This window comes from Triturus cristatus, chromosome 3_2 (assembly GCF_964204655.1).
Source record: "Triturus cristatus chromosome 3_2, aTriCri1.1, whole genome shotgun sequence".
In the NCBI taxonomy this organism is placed as follows: domain Eukaryota; kingdom Metazoa; phylum Chordata; class Amphibia; order Caudata; family Salamandridae; genus Triturus; species Triturus cristatus.
The window spans coordinates 695,001,039-695,024,201 of NC_140584.1; the positions used below are offsets into that span (position 1 = coordinate 695,001,039).

The 23,163-nt window shown below is 44.0% G+C and overlaps 1 protein-coding gene across 6 annotated transcripts in view; it reads left to right on the forward strand.

The window, feature by feature from the left end:
* The window catches only part of ANKRD44 (ankyrin repeat domain 44), a 744,373-nt gene that overhangs the window by 349,459 nt on the left and 371,751 nt on the right, over positions 1 to 23,163 (forward strand). For all 6 annotated transcript variants that reach the window (XM_085648750.1, XM_085648754.1, XM_085648751.1 and 3 more), the window contains exons 8-9: positions 6,595 to 6,807; positions 15,182 to 15,260. In XM_085648750.1, the coding sequence (XP_085504876.1) occupies positions 6,595 to 6,807; positions 15,182 to 15,260 (292 nt within the window). The remainder of the gene's footprint in view (positions 1 to 6,594; positions 6,808 to 15,181; positions 15,261 to 23,163) is intronic.

Here is a 23,163-nt window from a genome sequence, read left to right on the forward strand (position 1 = left end):
TCAATGGGCTTTATTCAGTACCTTGAATACAAGTAGGTGAATGGCAGGACGACTTCCTTTGACTAATGGGTGATTACAGGGATTACCCTACCCGAGGTCTTATGGAGCTAAACGCAATTGATGTTAAGTATAATAGAAAGGAAAAATTCCAGAATGATCTGAATTAGCGTGCATGCTTCCGTTTGTATGGATGATAATGTCACACCACCAAGAGACTAGAAAGTTGGAAATACCAAACAGAGATAAGTAGGGATTAGATTTGTCTTGGTCCTGAAGAAAGCCCTGTTATGTTATGTTATGTAGACCCTTAGAGGCACATAGAGAGTCTGAAACATGTTGACCCCAATTTGATATTTTGGGTCATTATACCCAGTTACATCATTCTATTTTTAACAGTGCCAAAGAACCTCATATTAAATACATAGACAAGGGGATCCAGCATGCAATTTTAACTGATACGATGCCTCTTAGAAAAGTGCTCTCAAACCAAGTGTGTTAGGCCCACCCACTCACACTAGGTGCAGTGGGTGAGGATCCGATGATGAAGCATGCCACGGGTGGTGCCAGTGGGTGAGGATCCTGTAAAAAAATTAAAGAGATAGAGATCTTACTAACCACCTCCTGTAGCAGGTAGAGTATAGACAGACCCCCCAGGATATCTTGATGTTGTGATATGCAAAAATAAATCACGAAATCAGCACTTTTGTAAAAGTCCTGTGATTTTTACAAAAGTGCCTGCAAAAACTAAGGAAACTGTAATAAAAAAAATATATATATTAGGCTTCTCATCCTTCTATTGGCTGTGTGCTGTCACAAAACCAATAAAAAGAAGGTGAGCAGCATGACAGCTTGCGGCAGAGCGGAGGTGTTAAATTCCTCTCTCGCCTGCCTGGCTCCCCGTATATACCTCTGTAGGCCCCCTTCCTCTCCACTGCCCTTTATCTCTGTCAGGCAGAGTTGCCTAAAGCCACCAGTTTATCCTCACGTGGTTAGGGGTAGTAAGCATATTAAACTGTCCAGACAGGTCTTATTGTTATCTTTATACAGGCTTTCTGGTGGGTAACGGAGTCAATGGGATGATATGGCCACCTAATAAAGAATTTAGTTTTTTGCACCTATATATAGCGCAAACTGGGCCCAAGGGCTCTAATGTGCACCAGTTACATTACACAAGGTGAGATTCATATGAGTGTTTTTTCAGGCTTGGAGTGTTTCAGTGATTTGCTGAGAATCACAGGAAGTTGAGGCGATGCCAGCACTTTGTCCGGTTCCCAAGTTCCATCGTCTGAAGCTCTCGCAAACAGCAGAGCTACTAGGAGGATAGAAGTAGGCCACCACAGCAAACTATTATCTGGATGCACCTTGGCCACAATTACAGTTTACTTCCAGGTGATTTGGAGCACCCTTTTTATTACAGGCACGTAATATGCCTGCTGCCAAACTACAGGGCAAAGTCTGCAAATTTTGCATTTTCTTGGCATAAAATTTGCCATCCCAAGCCCCAAAATCCTGGAGGGGGTCTGTATATAAGATACAATTAACCCTCCAAGATTGTTTGGACTGTACTATATTTGGGAGGCTGAGGGCTCCCTGCCGTTCATAGCTTTTCACTCCCCCTAAGTGTGATCCACTTTCCTTGCAGGCATTAGGGCCCTTGGCACCGTTGCTGCATCATGGCTGCAAGTGTCCTTTTCACTTTTATTCAGTCTCCTAGTCTCTGCTGTATTTGTATTTGGGTATTTGTAGAGCGCATCATTCATCCCGAGGGACATCACGGCGCTAGGGCTGAATGCAATGCAGTGAAATTTACTCTAAGATTGACCTTTGGCAGGGTCAGTATCTAGGGAAAAGGGCGTTTTTCAGCTTCTTTCTGAACAGTAGATAGTCGGTCGTCAGGCGTAGATCAAGTAGGAGGTTGTTCCAAAGGACCGCAGCTGCTTTGGAGAAGGATCGGTCGCCCATCCTAACCTTGGTCGTACGTTTGACTGAAGCAAAGGCTGCTGGCGCGATCTCAGGTTGCGCGATGGAACATGAAATTCTATTTTATCTTGTAAGATGTGTGGGCCTTTTTTATGCAGGGTTCTATGTGCAAAGCAGAGGAGCTTAAAACTGACTCTTTGGCGCACTGGCAGCCAATGTAACTCCTTCAAGCTATGTTCTCGCATTGTGCTCATGGGTGGAACAACACTGCTGCAGTCCCTCACCTGGCCACCAGCTACATGGGCACTCTCTTTATTTCAAACTACCCTCTAATTTGCTCTACAATTAGCATTCAGTGATGACCGAGGAAGGATAAAATGCTGGAGGTTGTTCTGTAAACTCTGACTCCTAATCTTCACATCATTCTGATAATGGCGCACGAGGTGGAGCCAAACATCCTGTTATCAAAAGGACTGTTCCCAAAATTGTGCATCCCGAGGATCAGGTGCCATAAGATGACTATTGGGGGGGAAAGCCCAGAAAATGACTCCAAACCTGCAGTGAGCATTACTTTACAAAGATACAATTTCTACACTACGCAACAAAGGGAAGGTGAAACATTTGAAATGTTTTGACTGCTTTTAGAAGCACGTCTACTACATGCAACTTTGGAACATCCATTGATGAAGTGCTAAAAGACCAACTCATGGTCAACACCACAATTAGAAGAATACAGGAAAGACTGGGTACTCGGCAACTCCACACTGCAAGATATCATAAAGACAACAAAGGCTTCAGAGCAATTAGTGTCATGGGTCAAAAATATAAATAAAGTAAAACATGAAAAGAAACATGGCAATGATGTCTTTACTGTATGCATGAGACAACCAGGACAATAGCAGGAAGCATGAGAATAGAATTGCTAGCGTCCACTGTGGTAACAGTAACCACAAGGCACCATTTAAGGGATATTCAGCACTCACCCGAGAGCATAACAACCGTGGCAGATTGGTTCACTTCTTCAGATAGTGTTGTGAAAATGAAAAGTATTTAAAAAAATAACGTGGCAATGATATCTGAAGAAACCATAGTTGTTAATTAATGACAATAAGTCTAGTGGCAAGGCTGACAATATGGTGTTCGTAGTACTGGAAGTGAGCAGCATAAAAGAGGAGGGTCCAGATAAGCCATATACGTATACGTTACATGTCCTGCAGGAAAAGTGAACTCTTGTGGCGGACTGTGGGTACCCATTTATAATTATCACTAAGGAATATTTTTAATATGTCTTGATGAGAAAGTGACCTCTCTGCTTGCACCTGACATCAAGGCTGTCCCCTTTAGTGGTCGGCGAATGGACTTACTAGGATAATTCTCCTTCAAGGTAGTCTTCAGGGACCACACATCTACAATTTAGATTTCTGTAGCTCAAAAAGGAGTATGTCTCCTTAGATGGAAAGATCAATGGTTACTACAAATTACCCTTGATCCCTGTCTGCTGAACCAGTATTAACCGTTAAACAATCTGACTTGGGATTGCATATCTTGCAAGAATTTCTACAAATTTTCAAAAACAGTGTGGGCAAGCTCAAAGTATATGTTCACTGTGTTAAGCTCCTAAAAGGATCCTATCCAATCAAGAAAAGGTTATAGGTGTACCTATTTCCATGAGGGGTGAGCAACAAAAACTGCTTGATGAGCTTAAGAAAGATAATATTATAGAGGAAACTGAAACTTCAGATTGGGTCTTCCCCGCTGTCCTGGGCAAAAAGAAGGATGGCAGCGTATGTCTCTGTTTATCTTCATGCCTTGAATGCCTGAGTTGTCATTGACTGTCACCCCTTACTTAGAAGAAATGAAATCCTTGCACTTCTGAATGGTGCCATGGTATTTATCACCCTTGACCTCATACAAGCCTATCATGAGGTTGAATTTGCAGAAGAGTCAATGTTTCTCACTGCCTTCCTCACACCATTTGGACTGTTCCAATACAATAGGATGCTGTTTGGCTTAGTGTCTGTGTTTTAGTGTTCTATGTTTCACCTCTTTAAAGACTTGGACGAGTATTTCAAATTCTTCCAGGATGACATTTTGGTTTTCATCAAAATGAAGAACAGCACCAAATTGTTCAACATAAATTTTGCTCAAGGTTAGCAACGAAAAGTCTGGCCTTGACTCTGGAAAAACATAAATTAATCAAGCACCATATGGAGTACTCAGGGCACTCAATTTCAGCACAAGGTTTAGTACCAAATGACCGCCAACAAAGATGTTGATGTCATTCACAGGGTTGTGTGAATACTGCTCCAGATTTGTGGAAATGTTTCCACTCTTGTGGAACCCTAGTGCAACCTACTAAGAAAAAGTGAAGGTTTTGTGTGGGGACAAGATTAGCAAGAAGCCATCAAACCTGTAAAGAATAAGATCATCACAGCCCCAGTTTTATACTATTTTGTCTCAGAAAAACTGCACCATTTTAGTGGATGTCACCTCATATGACTTAGGAGGTGTTTTGTCCCCAAAACATGGGAGTGAAGACTGTGTAGTAGCCAGAACGTTTCTCTTGTGTGTTTGGATGGTCAATCATTTCCACCATTTCATCTGTGGAAAGAGGTTTCAGGTTGTAGACTGACCATAAAACCATTGCCTACATTTTGTCTCCACGTCGTGGCTTAATGTTTACTGCAGGATTGCCACCCTCTGCTCTAAAATGCACGGGCACTGTTTCAAAGCTCATTATGTCCCTGAAAGGAACGATCAACCTGCAACCTTTTTATTTCACATGCCATATCCGAATAGATATCAACAGGGCAAGGGGGATGAGGAAATGGATGTGGTGGCAAAGTTGAGTGATGTCTGCACCCTTCAAAATGGTTACATAGATGAGGAACTGGTGGAAGAGGATGATATAAGGATGATAAGTTGGGTTTGGTGAAGAAATATGTGGCCCGCTTAAATCTCTAAGCGGCCTTATACATTTCTTTAGCCAAGTGAGTGCAGCATTAATTGTAGTTATTGGATTTGTCTTTCATAACATTGTATGTGTTCCTCCCAAAGGGGTTTGCTTAAATATTCTTTCTTCTTGCCACATGGGCGACATGGGGATGTGAGCCCTCACAGAGTTTTGTAGGATGCATTTCTGGTGGCCCAGAATGTACATTGATGCTGATTGTTCTATTAGAGAGTGTCAGGCTTGGGTGTCCAGTGATAACAATTTGAAGGCCTCATGTAAGCCTATACAGTCAGTCCACTCTATTGAATTGGCATGGGAAATATTGGAGGTTGATTTTGCAGGATCCTTTCACAAACTTCACTCTCACGTGCAGTATGCTCTAGTTCTCATCAATTTTCTGTCTAAATCGCCAGAGGTTAAGGTTGTTGAGAGAGCAACCACTTCTAAGTTTTAGAATTCTACAAGGAAGTCTCATCAAGGAGGACTTTCCTGAGATGATTATTACAGAAAATGGGGTGCATTACTGATTTCCTCGTTCTTCATGGTGATTTTCTCAGTCTTGATGGTATAGCTCACTTGAGGACTTCCCTTACGGTCCACAGTACAGTGGGAAGGTCGGACAATTTAATTGTTATCTTAAGGACAGTGTACACCTAGCCTGCCAAGACCACATTCCTTTTTCCGTGCCCCCCTCAAGAGGTTGTGGGATTACATAATATTGCCTGTAGTGCAACAGGTACTAGCCCATTCTTCTTATTGAGAGGGATACACCCTTTCTCTGAAGTATCTCCATGGTGGCCCAAGTGTAAGCTATCTCGGAGCAAATCCCATGTTTCCAAACCCAACCTACTTGAGGTCCGGAGGCATGTAGAGCCTCAACAAACTGTTACTAAGGTATGCTTTGATGATGCCAACAGAGTCAAATCACCAAATTTGCTGTGGGTGACAACATTTTTATCAGGATTCATAAACCAGGTCAGATAGAAAAAGGAGTTCCAAATTTTCCCTCCCTTACAGAATTGTTAAAACCAATGAAAAAAGTGTTGTCACCCAAGATGGGAAGTGTTGGAATGTTAAAAGAATTCCCATATGCATACAAGAGTGTGAGAGTGAGCATGAATGTAATGGGAATTTTCCTATTAACCCAATACCTAGTTTTCTGATTGTTTCTTCTCCCATCGGGGAAAGATTAGCCGACCACCAACAAGGGAGCCCTTTGATACTTCTGAAGTTGAGAATGATTTTGAGTGTAATGCTTCTATTGTTGGAAGAGTGAAAAGGTTTTCAAGGATCAGAACTCCATCTTGGGGAATCATTGAGGAATATTTTTGTTGTTGTCCTTTTAGGTAGGGAAATGTGTAATATTCTATTCCCCTGTCTTCCCTTAGTTCCCTCTCCTCATTACCGTCCTCCCTTGGGTTGTGCTCTTAGAACCTCACAAATGTTCTAATTGTTTGTATAACTACTGCATTTCATGATGAGGTTTCTTATGTATTGGGTCTCATTTATTAACGTTAATACATTGTGTTTATTTACTATGCCTTTTAGCCTTTGATGTAACACCACGTTTGTTTCAGTCATTGTAAACATTCTGTATCTTTGGATCAAGATGTGATTGCAATATGTTGCTCTTAGGTATTGGTGGAGTGTCCTGTTTTGATGATCAAGATGAGGATTGCCGAGCATCTTACTAACATGATCCACCATCTTGTCTCTTTCAGATAGATGAAGCTAACATCTATGGTAATTCTGCGCTCCACATTGGCTGTTACAATGGGCAGGATGCAGTGGTGAATGAGCTGATTGACTATGGTGCTAATGTGAATCAGCCTAACAACAAAGGTTTCACTCCTCTGCATTTTGCTGCTGCCTCAACTCATGGCGCTCTGTGTCTGGAGCTCTTAGTAAACAACGGGGCAGAAATTAATGTGCAGGTAGATATCCATTTTTATGTCTAGGCTGCTTCGCAGTGTATGTTGTACATGGGTGATTAGTTTTGATAGTTGATGTCTACTAATTGTTTTACATAATTTAAATCTCTTTATAGGTGATGAGCACCTAAACTCAGTTGTTTGGAAGGACCTCATTTTCTGTTTAATATTTCTTGTAATTTGCTCGCCACCAAAGCCAAATATGTATGGTCTTAAAATACGGTCTATACTCATTATACACCTCCTTGGTAAATAGTGAGATATTTCCTTTGTTTTTCTTTTTGTAAATCTCTAAATGTTTTTGCAAATATGTGGTAGCTTTTAAACCACTTTTCTGAATTTGTTGAGGATTTATTGCAAGACATATTTAAAATTAAATGTAAACATGTAGTCTGTATTACATAGTGCAATGGAGCTAGAGAGTTTTCACTTTGAAAGGAAAGTCAGGAAAAGGTTGCTGTGACTCGTTAGTAAGGGATTCAAGAGACTTCTGTTTCGAGAAACCTCATCTTAAAAACATTGTGTTCGAGGCATATGAGCTGCAGATTACACACTTTTGCATAGATCGCCATCTGGTGTTGGGCCCGGATGTTTGCAGTTTGTTTTTCCTCTTGGAAAGTCTTTGGAAGTCACGAGGTCGGGGACTCCTCCCTTGGATGGTATTGCGCATGGGCTTCGGCTCCATCCTCAGATTGTTTTTTTTCCGCCATCGGGCTCGGATGTAATACTTCGCGCTCCGGTTCCGAACATTTCCAGTTCAACGATCGAAGCGGAATCCTCGCTCATTGCGGTATTGTTCAGATCCTGATCTCCTCAATCACCTTCTCTTCGACACATCTTCGATTCCAGTCGTCGACGGCGGCCTTCGGGCCTATCCAAGCTCCGGTCCCGGCTGATGGAAAGAACTCCATTCAAGAAGTGCCCTCGATGTGGGTCCAAATTCCCCCACACCGATCTTCATGAGGTGTGCAACCTCTGCCTCTCCCCTGAACACGAGGCTCGAGACTATCCGGCCTGCAAGTCTTTCAGATCGAAAAAGACTATTCGAGATCGAAGGGCCAGACGAAACATGGCGCACTCCTCGACCTCCGTTCCAGTCGACATCTTCGGGGACGACGTCGAAGATCCGGGACAGCAGCACTCCGAAGAGGACCTCATCAGTGCTTCCGAAGCCGACGACTCGGATGTGGAGGACATCACCCCGGCGCGGAGGGTCGTGAGTACTATACCCGCACTCGCACCGACACCCAAAAAGGCTTCGGTCACGCCTTCGCCTCCGGGCCTAGGCAAGACCATAGACACTGCTTCAAACACCCCACCTTCGGGCCCGGTGAAGAAGCCAAATAAGCCTTCCGGCGGCTGGGGCTCGAGCCAGCCTTCCAGCGGTGCCAAGAAAACACACTTCGGCACCGAAAAAGAGACTGGCCTCAACCTCGACACCGAGCTCCGCACCAAAGTCCTCGGTGTCGAAACCCAGCCTTTCGGTACCGACCAAACCCCATAAGGCCCTCGGCACCGACACTTCTGCGCCGAAGCCCACCTCGGCGCCGACCAAGAAATCGGAGGTTCCCAAAAAGCATGGCACGGACAAGCCTAAAAAGTCATCGGCCCCGAAACCTTCGGCGCCGATGGAACAAACATTGTCCCGGGAACTGTTTACACCGGATCCCTTGCAAAAGACACTTACCAGGGATCCAAAAACTGGACATTTGGCACTCTCTTCTAAAAAGAGACATTTGGCCAAACCGGCTCCGCCTCCACCTCCAAAGAGGAAGGACTCTGCTACCTCCCCTTTCAGAATGCCTTCCCCACCTCCTCCACCTCCTCCACCCTCTCCACCTCCGCCCCCTCCGCCTTCTCCACCCCCACCTCATCGCTCCCCGACCCCGTCTCCAGACGATGATGATCAGGGGGACCCATATTACGATCCAGGGGATGTGCCACAAGACCCCACCCCTACAGGATCCCCAGACCCATGGGACAATTATAATAATCCAGACATTCCAGATGTCCCACAAGATGACCTTTTCCCTTCCAGGCCATCTCCACCGGAAGACTCATTAGGTTTCCACCACCTACTTCAGAGGGCGGCACATTATCACGGGGTAGAGCTACACACTGACCCAGTAGAGGAGGATTTCCTCCTCAACACCTTTGATACCGCACATAGGTCTACCTCCATACTACCTATGCTCAAGGGGGTAATAAAACATGCGCCAGAGGTTTTTAAGGACCCAGTCAGGGCTAGGGTCATTAATCTACGCATAGAGAAAAAGTACAAAGCTGCCCCCACAGATCCTGCCTATATCAAAGGGCCAGCACCACTCGATTCCCTAGTGATTTCCACTGCACGGAAGAGGTCAAACTCCCAGGCGTCAGGCGAAGCACCACCACCTGACAAAGAGTCAAAGCTACTGGACGCGTCAGGAAAGCGCACTGCGTCACAGGCAGCCAATATATGGCGTATCGCCAACACTCAAGCGCTATTGGCCAGATACGATACAGCGCAGTATGATGAATTAGAAACCATCATGCACCATCTCCCAGAAAAATACAAAAATAGGGCCAATGAATTAATTCAAGAGGGTAAGACTATAACTAACACCTCTATACGCTGTGCCTTAGACGCAGCAGACACAGCCTCCAGGGCCATTAACACTAGCGTCCTCCTCCGTCGCCATGCTTGGCTGAGAGTTTCAGGCTTCAAACCTGAGGTACAGGCCTCCATCCTAAATCATCCCTTTGACCAAGAACACCTATTCGGAGCAAAGGTAGATGAGGCCCTCGAGAAAATGAAGGACACGGATACGGCAAAAGCTATGGGAGCCCTGCAGTCACACCCTCCTAGGCGCTCCTTTCGCCGCTCTTCCTTTCGGGGTACGGCTAGAGGCTACTCCTCAGATAGAGCGTCCACTTCCTACAAATCCCCTTCTCAATCCACCTTCACAAGGGGTTATCAAAGAGGCGGCTATAGGGGCAATAACAATAAAGGCAGAGGCAAAACAAATACCGCCCGCTCTGCCACACCGCCTACCCAATGACTTCCCCCCGCTCCCTCCAGACCATCCCACTCCGGTCGGGGGCAGGCTACAAAATTTCCTTCAGGTCTGGGAGACCATCACCTCAGACAGATGGGTGACCCAAATTATTCGCTCAGGGTACTGCCTAGAATTGACATCTACCCCCCCAAACATTCCACCCAGGCAACGCCCAATGTCACAAGAACATTCCACATTACTGAAACAGGAGGTAATCTCCCTCCTACAAAAACATTCAATAGAACAAGTTCCCGCCAATCAGCAAAATTTAGGGGTCTACTCCCTATATTTTCTGATACCAAAAAGAGACGAGACTCTACGACCTATTCTAGATCTCCGGCCTCTAAACATATACATACATTCGGACCATTTTCACATGGTAACACTTCAGCAGGTACTTCCGCTCCTCTCCCAGAACGACTTTCTCACCACACTGGACTTGAAAGACGAATACTTTCACATTCCGGTACACCATGCTCACAGAAAGTACCTCAAATTTGTAGTGGACGGGCAACACTACCAGTTCAAGGTGCTCCCATTCGGGGTCACAACAGCACCAAGGGTATTCACCAAGTGCCTAGCGGTAGTGGCGGCACACCTCAGAAGACAGCACATTCACGTCTTTCCATATTTGGACGACTGGCTAATAAAAGCCACGTCCTACAACCAATGTGTACATCACACCGCCACTACAATCCAACTACTTCACCAGTTAGGCTTCACGGTGAACCACCAAAAGTCCCAGCTAACACCATCCCACATAAAGCAATACCTCGGTGCCACCATAGACACCTCAAAAGCCATAGCCTACCCCAATCCTGCCAGGATTACAAGCATTCAGGCTTTGCGTCAAAGATTCATACCTCAACACTCTCTCCCAGCAAGAGTGTTTATGCAACTGATAGGGATGATGGCCTCTTGCATTTTCATAGTGCCTCACGCAAGACTCCAGGTGCATCCACTCCAAGAGTGCTTAGCGCGCCAATGGAACCAGGCCCAGGGGCAACTGACAGATCTGGTGTTGGTAGACAGTCGCACCCATCGCTCTCTGCGTTGGTGGAACACCACAAATCTTTCCAGAGGTCGACCGTTCCTGGACCCGGTTCCACAAATAATCCTAACAACAGACGCATCGCTCTCCGGCTGGGGAGCTCATCTATTACATCTCACAGTGCAGGGCACATGGACGCCGCAAGAAAAGTTACTCCATATCAACCATCTGGAGTTACTGGCAATCTTTCTAGCCCTAAAATCCTTTCAGAGACAGATCTTAGGCAAGGCAGTCCTCATTCGCACAGACAACATGACGGCCATGTACTACATTCAAAAAGAAGGCGGCACACACTCTCCACAGCTCTCTCAACTAGCACAGAGCATATGGAGATGGGCAATTCCACACAAAATCTTTCTCCTAGCCCAACATGTCCCAGGAGTCCAAAACACCATGGCAGATCTGCTTAGCAGACAGACGCAGCAGATCCACGAGTGGGAACTTCACCCACAAGTTCTTCACCCGTTCTTTCAGATGTGGGGGCATCCACAGATAGACTTCTTCGCCACCCACGAAAACAAACAATGCCTAAGCTTCGCCGCCAGATACCCACACCCATTATCCAAAGGCAATGCGATATGGATGAACTGGTCAGGCAAATTTGCGTACGCCTTTCCACCTCTCCCACTAATTCCATTAGTGGTGCGAAAGCTACAACAGCATTCCCTCACACTGATCCTAGTAGCTCCAACGTGGGCCAGACAACCGTGGTACACCACGCTGTTGGAACTCTCGGTAGCCCCACACCAAAAGCTACACCTCTCACCATGCCTCCTAACCCAGAACCATGGAGAGATCAGACACCCGGACTCAGCTTAGCTTAACCTTGTGATCTGGTTCCTGAGATCCTAGAATTCGGATACCTTAACCTTCCCCCTGACTGTATGAACGTCATTAGAGAAGCTAGACGCCCTACCACTGGAGCCTGCTACGCTGCCAAGTGGAAAAGATTTGTTGTTTATTGCCATAACAACACAATCAATCCTCTAGACGTGTCTATACAACACATCATATGCTACTTACTCCACCTACAAAGGTGTAATCTAGCCTATACATCCATTCGGCTACACCTTGCAGCAATTGCCGCTTACCTACAGAACAGACAGCACCTGTCACTTTTCAGAGTGCCTGCCATTAAAGCCTTCATGGAAGGCCTCAAACGAATAATTCTCCCCAGAGTACCACCCTCACCTGTGTGGAACTTAAATATAGTTCTCACAAGGCTAATGGGACCGCCCTTCGAAGCTTTGCATAAATGCGTACTGCAATTTCTCACATGGAAGACAGCTTTTCTTGTAGCTATCACTTCCCTTAGAAGGGTCAGTGAGATACAAGCACTTACTATACAGGAACCTTTTCTCCAAATGCACCAGAACAAGGTTGTTCTCCGTACCAACCCAAAATTCATACCCAAAGTCATTTCCCCCTTTCATTTAAACCAATCGGTAGAATTACCGGTATTTTTCTCACAACCTCAAACGGTTGCAGAAAGGGCTCTACACACGCTAGATGTTAAACGGGCCTTACTTTACTATATCCAGAGAACACAACCTTTCAGAAAGACAAAACAACTATTTGTCTCTTTCTCTCCACCACACAAAGGCAACCCCATCTCTAAATCAGAGATAGCTAGGTGGATTGTAAAATGTATACAGATTTGCTACCACAAAGCAAAACGAACGCTATCTGGTCCCCCTAAAGCCCACTCTACACGAAAGATAGGGGCTTCTATGGCTTTTCTAGGGAACATCCCATTAGATGATATCTGCAAAGCAGCTACATGGTCAACACCGCACACTTTCACTAAACATTACTGTGTAGATGTGCAAACCAAGCAACAAGCTAGTGTGGGCCAAGCTGTACTAAAAACACTATTTCAAACCACTGCAACAGATACTGGTGGTCGCCGCTAAGGTTGGGAACTGCTATATAGTCTATGCAAAAGTGTGTAATCTGCAGCTCATATGCCTCGAACGGAATATGCTACTTACCAGTATGCATCTGTTCTTGGCATGTAGAGCTGCAGATCTACACACGCCCACCCGCCTCCCCGGCTACCTGTATCTGTTCCAGTCTATCTTACTTAGATACAACACACATGGGTTTCTTCACTGTTATTACTACAATCCATCTTTCCCTGTTGGCGAAAAACAATCTGAGGATGGAGCCGAAGCCCATGCGCAATACCATCCAAGGGAGGAGTCACCGACCTCGTGACTTCCAAAGACTTTCCAATAGGAAAAACAAACTGCAATCATCCGGTCCCAACACCAGATGGCGATCTATGCAAAAGTGTGTAGATCTGCAGCTCTACATGCCAAGAACAGATGCATACTGGTAAGTAGCATATTCCTTTTCACACATGTTCGCTTGGTAGGGTGAAACAGATTTCTGCTGAGGCATTTATGAGAGTTTGTATGAGGTTTTATGCAGTGCTTAATTTGTAAAATATTAAGTGCCAGGGCTCTGACCAGGAGGCCACTGCAGCTTACACCACCCATCGCCCTTGTCATCCCTGCCAAAACAACTACTAACCATCTCTCTTGCATGTAAATGCGACAGTTCAGATTATTCCTGGTCCCCAAAGCTAAAGGAATGGCTGGGAAAGCAGGTATTAGCAATTTTAATGTATATTGTATTTCTAAACTACAGTTGCTCTGCTCATCTCTAAATTAGATGAGCAGCGCCACCATGTGGTGGACTGTTCTAATTATGGTGTTGACAATTAGGTGCTGGTGCCGAGCACCGGAAACAAATTAAGTGCCGGTGCTTAACACCAGAAAGCTCCGGCTCAAATTAAGCACTGTTTTTATGTGTGTTCTTGTAACGGTATTAAAATGGAAAAGTATGCGATTTCCAGTGTAGGTTTGCATTTTTTATATGGAACAGTAACTAAGCCTTCTCACATTCATCCTACTATGCTGACTGAATAAACAGAATATTAGGATAGTGGTTAGTATGAGGCTTGCTCTTGGAATAACTAAGGTGTAGGCGTTTTTTCTTAATGTGTCGTTATTTGTGACACCAGTGAGGGAAACGCGGTCTTCGCTGTTCTGACGACTGATGCAGTCAGCTTACCCTATTGCCGGAGATCCAATTTACATTTTACCATGAATATCAGCACAGCATAAAACGTCTGATCCAAGATTCGAAAATGTGTGCTATATTTATTAATGGCACCATGAAAATGAAAGACTTTTATGCCGAATATGATGAATATGTAAATCTACGGTGAGACAAATCTGTTTCTGTTGAGGAGGTTTATCGGAGAGTGATGCTTTCACAAACTCCAAGCAAATACACCAGAACTTATATTCTGACTGCAAAAGTCTTTCCAAACTCCAACAGTATTCAAGTCTTTCAAATTCATGCAATTAATTACTTCTCTTCAATTAACCATTAATGAATGGATTTGAAAGATTTGAGTGCCTTTGTATTTTATAAAGAATAATTAACATTTTTATTCCGAAAATAACAGCTGTTTATTTAGATGCACTTAGTGCAAAAGACCTCCTCAAAGGGCCATATGTTTGCATTTGATACATCCAGTACCAGCGGCTGGGTAACTTGTGGGTAGAGTTTTTGAGTCCTAGGCATTATTCTCTGATACCCACCTGAAATTATGAAAATCCGTTGCTGGCTCTTTAAAACGTTCAAATGTCTCTGCTTTTTTATATTGTTCAAATGAGAAAAGGTTATTTTATCATCACAATCGCAAAACTTTAGTTCTAGTAAAATGTTATTATTGATTTTATGTGATTATAATGATTGTGAGATTGATGAGGATAATATAAAGCGGGCGTATTTATTTTCTTGGCATGTGAGCGTATAGTATTCTCAGTCTTCCACTCCCCGCTCCCCCCAGTTGTAGTCGAGTGGCAGCCATGTTGTGCCTGGCCTTTTATCCTCCACACACGTCCCTGTGCCCTCTACCTCCATGTTGGTTGGTGATATTCCACTATTCTGCTGCCAGGTCACCAGCAACATTATCAACCCGAAAGAAAATGTATCCCAAACCACACAATTCACTAAAGTGGTATGTTAGTGTTGTAGTGACTGACACACCAGGGTTCAGCTGGCACTCAATAGTTCTTTGTTGATAAGAGTGCTGTCGGTGTGTGATTGATATTATACCTAAAAAACACCATCCTGTATGAAATCCACAACAAAAAGCAAAGTTGCAGTGGTGGGAAGGATCAGTTCAGTGTACTACCTTCCATGTGGGTATAAGACAATGTATTTGCATTCTCTTAGATACATTCACAATAATGCCATGATTTCTTTTCAGAGCAGAGATGGAAAGAGTCCACTGCATATGACAGCTATCCACGGGAGGTTCACACGGTCGCAAACTCTCATTCAGAATGGTAAGGTCCAGATGTTTTTAGTAGCTGGCATGCACTATTTTGGTCTAATGCACTAATTATAGTCCAGTAGCCAGATCGCAGTAACTTTGCACTTTTGCTAAATTCTATTTGCAACACACTTGCTGATTGTGCAGTATGGAATAGAACAAACAGAGTTTACTCCATTTCACATCACAAAGATTTTTGCACCAGGAACAAATGGAGAAAATGGATATCCGAATTTAATAGTGGGCTTTTTTATGCCACTCCCGAATGCATCTGGGTTGTAGTTTATCTTCGCACTGCTACATGGGCTCCTGTGGGCCGGTTTCATTTAGTGCCAAATTCAACAAGCATTTGCAATGCAATAGGTCTCGCATTATAAAAGTGTGAGCAGTTCGCATTGCTAATAATAATGCAACACTAGCTATTGGCATTGTAAATGATAATGGCATTTATTTATGTCTTTGTTTTATAAAATAGATAAAAAAGGCATTGTCATGAACAATGCCAATAGCTTAAACTTTTGCAAATGCGAGAACTATTGCATTGCAAATGCTTGTTTAGGTATGCTGCTGCCGTAGGCGGCTATGAGGACAAGTCGCGCGATCTGTATTTAATGACCCACCTGCCCCGAAGTCGCTTTGATTCTGTGGTGCATGGTGATTTTTGACACAGGAAAATGAAATCTCACCAAATTCTCGTGACTATCCTGGAATATTCACCAGGATGCATCACTATTTGACCCGCGTTAATGTAAAAAAACAAAAACTCCATCTAAATCTGTACAAAATCTGGCTGTTCATATTTTCATACATTTTCCTTTGATGTGCTGGTAATTAATGTTAAAAGCACATTTTTTTCTATCTCTAAATGTTTGAAATAATCCTGTCCTGCCTTAACCTGCATTTCATACTGTGGCCGTAAGGGCCTGAGTTTAGTCACAGTTAGATTATGGAAATAACATGTACTTGGCTTCGTCTGAGCGAGATCTAAAAGAAAACTACAGTTGGTTCAAAGATGCAGCAATCGACCTGATTGTGGGCCTGAAAACGATGACAATATATTAGCCTTGCTTCGTAAATTCCTCTGGCATCCATTCATAAAATACGTGTGCCTGAAAGCCATGAACTTGGCACACAGAGTTATACATGCCACAGGTTTAAATATGGAATAACCCATAGTTTAGCCTTCTAAAATGAGGTGATGTTTTCCATCCCTGGTCTTAAGTTCGGTAAACTAAAATCTTATAGGGTGGCAGTCTTCTCATTACTAGTGCCCATATATATAACTGGTAACTTTGACCCTCCCCACCCCACCCATGATAGTGCCAGGTGTACCAGTAACTCGATAGGTGTGGAGTTGCTGAAGATTAAAAACGAAACCCTGAGTTTCCGCTGTGAAATTAGGAATTCCGGGCAGAAGTGAGCACACTCTGAAAATCTGGCTTTTTAGTAATGTTTAGAGGGGGTGAGTAAAGTCTGTTGTACTGTTAAATATCCCTTAGCGCCAAGAAGCCTTGGTGTATGCCTGCTTCAGGAGCAAAACAGAACAATATGTAGAGGAGCAGTGGGAAAACATGGGGGAGTAGTCATTTTGTAGCACAGAGACAATGGCGGTCAATGAAAATGAAAGTGGAACATAAGTAGGAAACCTAGTGAAGAGGAGGACTGGCTAGATGAGAAAAAAGACAACAGAAAGAGAGAGCGCAGGAGTGAGTAATTTAAATATAGGAGCATAAAAGATCCAGAGGAGGTACACAAAAGAAGCTCTGACTTGACATTTCGGCGCTGATATAAGCTGCCTGAAAATATCACTTTTTATATGCGTGAACGTCTGCAGTGAATCATATCTCATAACATTAAAGCCAATCCTTTTAAGGATAATATTTCAACGTTCGCCCCAGTTTGCATCGCCAGATATCGTCAAAGACTCACATTGCTCATCCCTACGGCTCTTCTTGGCGTTTCTTTATTACACGATGAGAAAACACGACAGTGACATTTGCGGGGCTTCTGATTAACATTTGTGTTTCCCTCCGTGATAGGTTCGCTCGCTATTTGCCTGCATCAAGAAGCATGCTCACGCCCGGCTGGCAATCTTGGAATTGTGTTTTTTATTAAATAAACCCCATTCCAAGATGGCAGTCAGTGTCTCATGATGTGTGTTCATTAGTGTGCTACTTGTGCATTGGTCTCGATGCAAACGGCCGGTTTTAGTTTGCATTTCTAACAGAGCAGATGCCCATATTAGAATGGTTAAATGAAATTACAATAAATAAAAAAATAATAGTGCATGAAGCACAAACAATGACTCAAGCTGCCCAAAAGCACATTCCTGCTGCACAAATAATTAAATAACTAAATGGGAGTGAGGTGAGAAACAGTCCCGGGAGCATCAGGGAGTAGTAGAGGACACAACTTACCCAATCAGAACAAAGCACAAAGGGTACAGGAGGAAGGAAGCGAGGAAGAGAGGATCACGAAAGGCAATGATAGAGAAACAAATACCACAGGAGCAAGTAAGGACGATAAATTGGCATGAAGGAAGGAGAGCTTAAGAAACTAATGGGGAGAAGAGAGAATGAGAAGACATAGGAACTTTGTCAGCATGGACAAGAGGTAAGAAAAGGAGCATGGCACAGAAAAAAATGCAGGCAGGGTCGATACGTAAGTTATAAAAAGGAATGAAGTAAAGTAGGTAAGTAGGGAAAATAAGGAAGGTTAAGAATGGAAGGCATAGACGAGAAAGCGGATGAAGGAAGGATGAAAAAAGTAAGGAAGGTTGTAAAGAAGGAAGGGAGGAGAGCAAAGAATATACGGTGAAGGCAGATTAAAAAGAGAGGAAGGTAGAGGAGAAAGGGCAGGAAAGTAAGAAGCAACAAGTGGCGTTGAAGGTGATTCAATGAAAATAGTGGGTGTGGCGGCAGAGGAGGCTGGATCTAAGCAGCGAGACCTAAAAATGCAATTCGTAAATCCCCAGGAAACGACTAAACTCTGTACCTCCACTGCAATGTACGAAAAAACTCTAGTCGGGTCCACTGCCCGTGCGCATATGTTAACTGCCCCGTAACTCGGAGCGACTGGTACAACCATGGAACCCTATATAATACAAAGAATATACAACGTTCATAAGCACACTAGCTACCGCCATGCCATTGCTTAAACACAAACCAAGAGTAAATACTATGTAAAGCTTACCAATTAATTAGTGGTATGCAGAATCTAGGTAGGCACTAGTAAACCCAAAGTACTAGTGAAAATTAATGGCCGTTCCCCTGTTTGCCTGCTGACCGTTATACTTAAAAGGACAAGGAGAAAACGCTCATGAGTCCCGTCTGTACCATAACCATAATCAATAAAAATGATCCGATGTGTGCAAAAAATATAACTCAAGGCTTACCGAAAATGTAAGTTGGCCAGAGAACGCTTAATAGTACGTAAGACCGTAACTTGATATCTTGTCTCCTTGTGAATCACGTTGCATACTGAAAAGAGGAAACGTGCATAAGAACATTGTCTCCTGCAGTGTATTTTCTGCAAGACCGTGACAAAATAAACTTACCAAATTGGCGTACTAAAGGTGTCTCGCAATCTTCTAAGAACCCGGTATTTGGTGTATTGGAATTGCATGGAGTGGGACTGTGTGCTATGGACTGTAATTATGTGGAAAAGTATTTTGCGGTATTGAGTGGTATGCAGTGGAGTTTAATTATGTGATGTGCTGTTGAATTTTGGGGCATGCTGTGGAATTCTGTAGTGTATTTAAAGTATGTGGTGTGTTGTGTAATTGTGTTGTTGAATTGAATTATGTGGTTTGGTGTTACATTATGTGGTGTGGATTGGAAATGTGTGGAGTTGAATTGCGTGGGGTGGAACTGTGTGAATAATGAACGCCAACTGTTCCCAGTCCTTAAACTGGAAATATAGAAGTGCAGGTACTCTGTCCCCTTTCCCCTTCACACAGGCACCAACAGCTGTGGGGTTTGTAATCAATGGTGGTGCAAGAAGGAGACACAGTTGCAAAAGAGGGAGGCACAGCGGCAGAAGAGGGAGGCACAGCGGCAAAAGAGGAAGGCACAGCGGCAAAAGAGGAAGGCACAGCGGCAAAAGAGGCAGGAACAGTGGCAAAAGAGAGGCACAGCGGCAGAAGAGAGAGGCACAGCGGCAGCAGAGAGGCACAGCGTTAGAAGAGGGTGGCACAGCGGCAGAAGAGGGTGGCACAGCGGCAGAAGAGGGTGGCACAGCGGCAGAAGAGAGAGGCACAGCGGCAGAAGAGGGAGGCACAGCGGCAGAAGAGGGAGGCACAGCGGCAGAAGAGGGAGGCACAGTGGCAGAAGAGGGTGGCACAGTGGCAGAAGAGGGTGGCACAGTGGCAGAAGAGGGTGGCACAGCGTTGCAAGAGGGAGGCATAGTGGTGCAAGAGAGGCACAGTGGTGCAAAAGGGAGGCACAGTGGCAGAAGAGGGTGGCACAGCGATGCAAGAGGGAGGCATAGTGATACAAGAGAGAGGCACAGTGGTGCAAGAGAGAGGCACAGTGGTGCAAGAGGGAGGCACAGAGGCAGAAGAGGGTGGCACATCAGAAGAAGAGGGTGGCATAGCGGTAGAAGAGGGTGGCACAGCAGCAGAATAGGGAGGCAAAGCAGAGAAAGAGGGGGGCACCGCGGCAGAATGACGCACGGCGGTGAAAGCGGGGGGCACAGTGGCAGAAGAGGGAGTTAATTTCATCCATACTTGCCTATCAGTTGATACACGTGTACAGTTTAAATGATGGTGTCCGTGGACTAGTGCTCTTCTCTTTATTAGTGTACGTCCAGTCTCACCACCCCCTTGCAAAAATACAACATATAGATAGCTATGTCAAATATGATGTGCAAATGTTTAGTCCCTGCCCTCAAAAGTTTAGGTGAAATGATGTCCCAATGTAAAAATGTCCCGGATGCTTGAGCAGTAATACGATTTTCAATTGCTTAAAACAGTTAATATATTTCCCAAAAAAATGATTCTCCACCTAAATTTGTTCCAGCAAAAACTCTTGCCAGCACAGCTCGCCATGAAATGAGAAGTTTTGTGCATGTCTTTTGTTTGGTTTGGTGTACATTTTCACATTTGTCTATTGACTCGTCTTTTAAATCTCGTAATGTAATTGCCTGAAGTTTCCTTAAAATATTTTATAGCTGCCCTTGCTTTTCATGAAAGGAGCGTTTGGCAAATAAAATTTGAAAAAATGAAACAAAAAGGTCGGTGTAATTATTATTTGCGTCTGTCGCGTTCCAGCTAAGAACAAAGCTGCATTTTTTTCCTGCTGCCCCTTGTCCTGCAACCTTTATAGGTTTATTTTTGAGGGCACTCAAATCCAATTTACATACAGAAAGGAGAAGGATTTTGTTGACCAAAATGGCCTTTGGCAGTGCTCTGAAATACATAGATAAATGTAGGTGACCATGTGTAATGTAATGCGGTACTTATGCAAATTGCTCCAAAGGCGTGGAGCTGATTTTGCAAAAAGTTGAATGGGATATAAGGGTTGGGGGATGGGTGTGTTGGGCAGATGGCTTACAGGAGAAGAAAGTCTGGCAAATGAAATCACAGAAACATTACAATAGGGTGACTTCAATAATTAGCTGTGGTTGTCGCATTTCAGCTGAGTTACAACAAAGCTGTATTTTTAAAGTTATAAATCAGTGAAACAGCTGTGGTATAACGTAAATTGGTACTAATGCCCTTGGGGAGATTTAACACCGCTATATTAAGTAACTTGCGAGCGGAGTGAGATGGTGGATGGATTAAAAGAAAACGCTCTGCAAAACTTTACATTCCTATGGAGTGCTCCATTGGAAAATAAGGAACACGTGATTGCAAATAGAAGCTGTGGCCCACGTGTGGGGTTAGGGGCCGTGTGAGATTAAAAGAAATGTACAACCAAGTTGAGTCACACATTCAAGGTAAGATTAAAGTAGTTGGGGCATTACCAGTTCGGTCGCAGCCGTGATGCACTACATAGATAGTGGGAGTCATGATGCAGAGGAGAACCAGATGGACAGCAAGGAACAACAGAGAAAAGGGTTGCCAATCCTCTGTTCACACTGGAACGCAATCACGCCACATTAACAAGAGCCAACCCCCGCCTCTTGCGGAAGACCGAAAACCCAATTCGAAGTCAGCTGTACTTATTTACAAAATCCTCATGTGAGTGCTTGGAAAGTAGACATAAACAAAGGACACCAATTCCTATCACTTTATTCAAATTTGGAACATGCTTTAGCAACAAAACGTCACATAACGAGTACCGAGCGCAGAATCATTGTGTAATTTGCTCACATTTCTTAGTGATATAATACCGTAAATGGCACAAACTATTGATCTAAAATGTGAAAAAGATAGTTTTAGTTATTCGTCATTTTATTAAGTTGGAAAGGAGTGAACTACTTAATTAAAACAAGATTCTGAGAATGCCAGTCACCAGATCCCTGTACGGCTATCGTCCGCTACGGACGTCAGTAAGGAGCAGAGCGTAAATGAAGGTCCATATACACTATGGATCAGAGGCGCAACTAGAGCCAAATTTCGGGGGGGTGGCTGAACTTTAAGCAATAGGCAGAGTGGAGCTGCAGGGGCTCTTAGAAGGGGTGAAACAACAGCAAGGCCTCATTAACATGCAAATGGTCTTTTAAAGACCTGTGAAGTGCTCGGGTGCGGCTGCTTTTTTGCCCGGGAAGGTGTCTCATCCCGGGCTGCCACACACGACGCGGGGGGGGGGGGGGGGGCTGAAGCCCTTTGAGTCCAATGGGTGTTGCGCGCCTGCTATGGATGCGAGTGCAGGAATTTGGTTCAGTGTATTAATAATATATGCTGCTGTGTAGTGCTTAGAGGGTAGCGGTTTGGCTCAGTATTATGCCTTGTGAGCCTCACAATGAAACTGAGAATCACAATCTTAGGTAGGAGGAGCCAGGTGGCTTGGGGTTCTGCTGGAAAGCTGTATGTGTAGAAAGGGGATGGGTGTGTAATAATGATAATGATTCTTTAATGTAATTGAAAATTATACTGCGCTAAAATGAATAATTGTATGCTCATACGAGCCAAATAGTGGGTGTGCCGGCAGAGGAGGCTGGATCTACGCAGCTAAGCGGCCGCGCGAAAGTGAAAGTGATCGCGATCAAAGCGGCCGTGAATGTGAAAGTAAACGCGGTGCGCGCGCCCGCGCACATGCACTGTAGCTCTAGGCTGGCCTGGTAGCACTTTTGGGAGCCCACATATAAAATGTCTCTTCGAGCCTTTGGCTCGCGAGACCTAAAAACCAATTACTCAGAGAGTAGAATTGGGAGACTTCACTTAAGAATGTATCTTCATACTTTAGCAGTATATTTTTCTTGGTGTGGTGGATGAGTTAGTCTTTCCTCTACTAACACTATTACAGTGTACACAGTTTAAGCAAGGAAACGTCCCTGTCCTCTTAGCCTTGTTTTGGTTGCATCAATTCCACCTTCTCCTTTGTTTCCTTGATGGTTTTGGATCGTTGGTATGCGAAGATGGCTTTAGCTATGAAACGTCTTTTGAAATACTGTTTGTATTCTAAAATGTCCCACCTTTTATTCATAATCCTTTCAATGTTGTTGCTCACTCTGAAAGATTTTGTCACAAATGGGAATTTTGTTTTCGTGTCTTTTGTTGTCTTCCTTATTAGATCCCTTCTATTCCTTCTTTCCATTGTTTTTTTGTGCTTCCTCAATAATTGACTCTGGATACCGCCTCTCATTAAATGTATCACTAAAATAATCTTTATTTTGTTTGTACACATCTGTGTTAGAAGTGATCCTTTTGAGGAGAATGAATTGTGAATATAGCAATGGATAGACAACGAGCATCACACTTGATATGTGATTACTTTTTACAATCACTCACCGGAACACAGTCATGAAGTCCA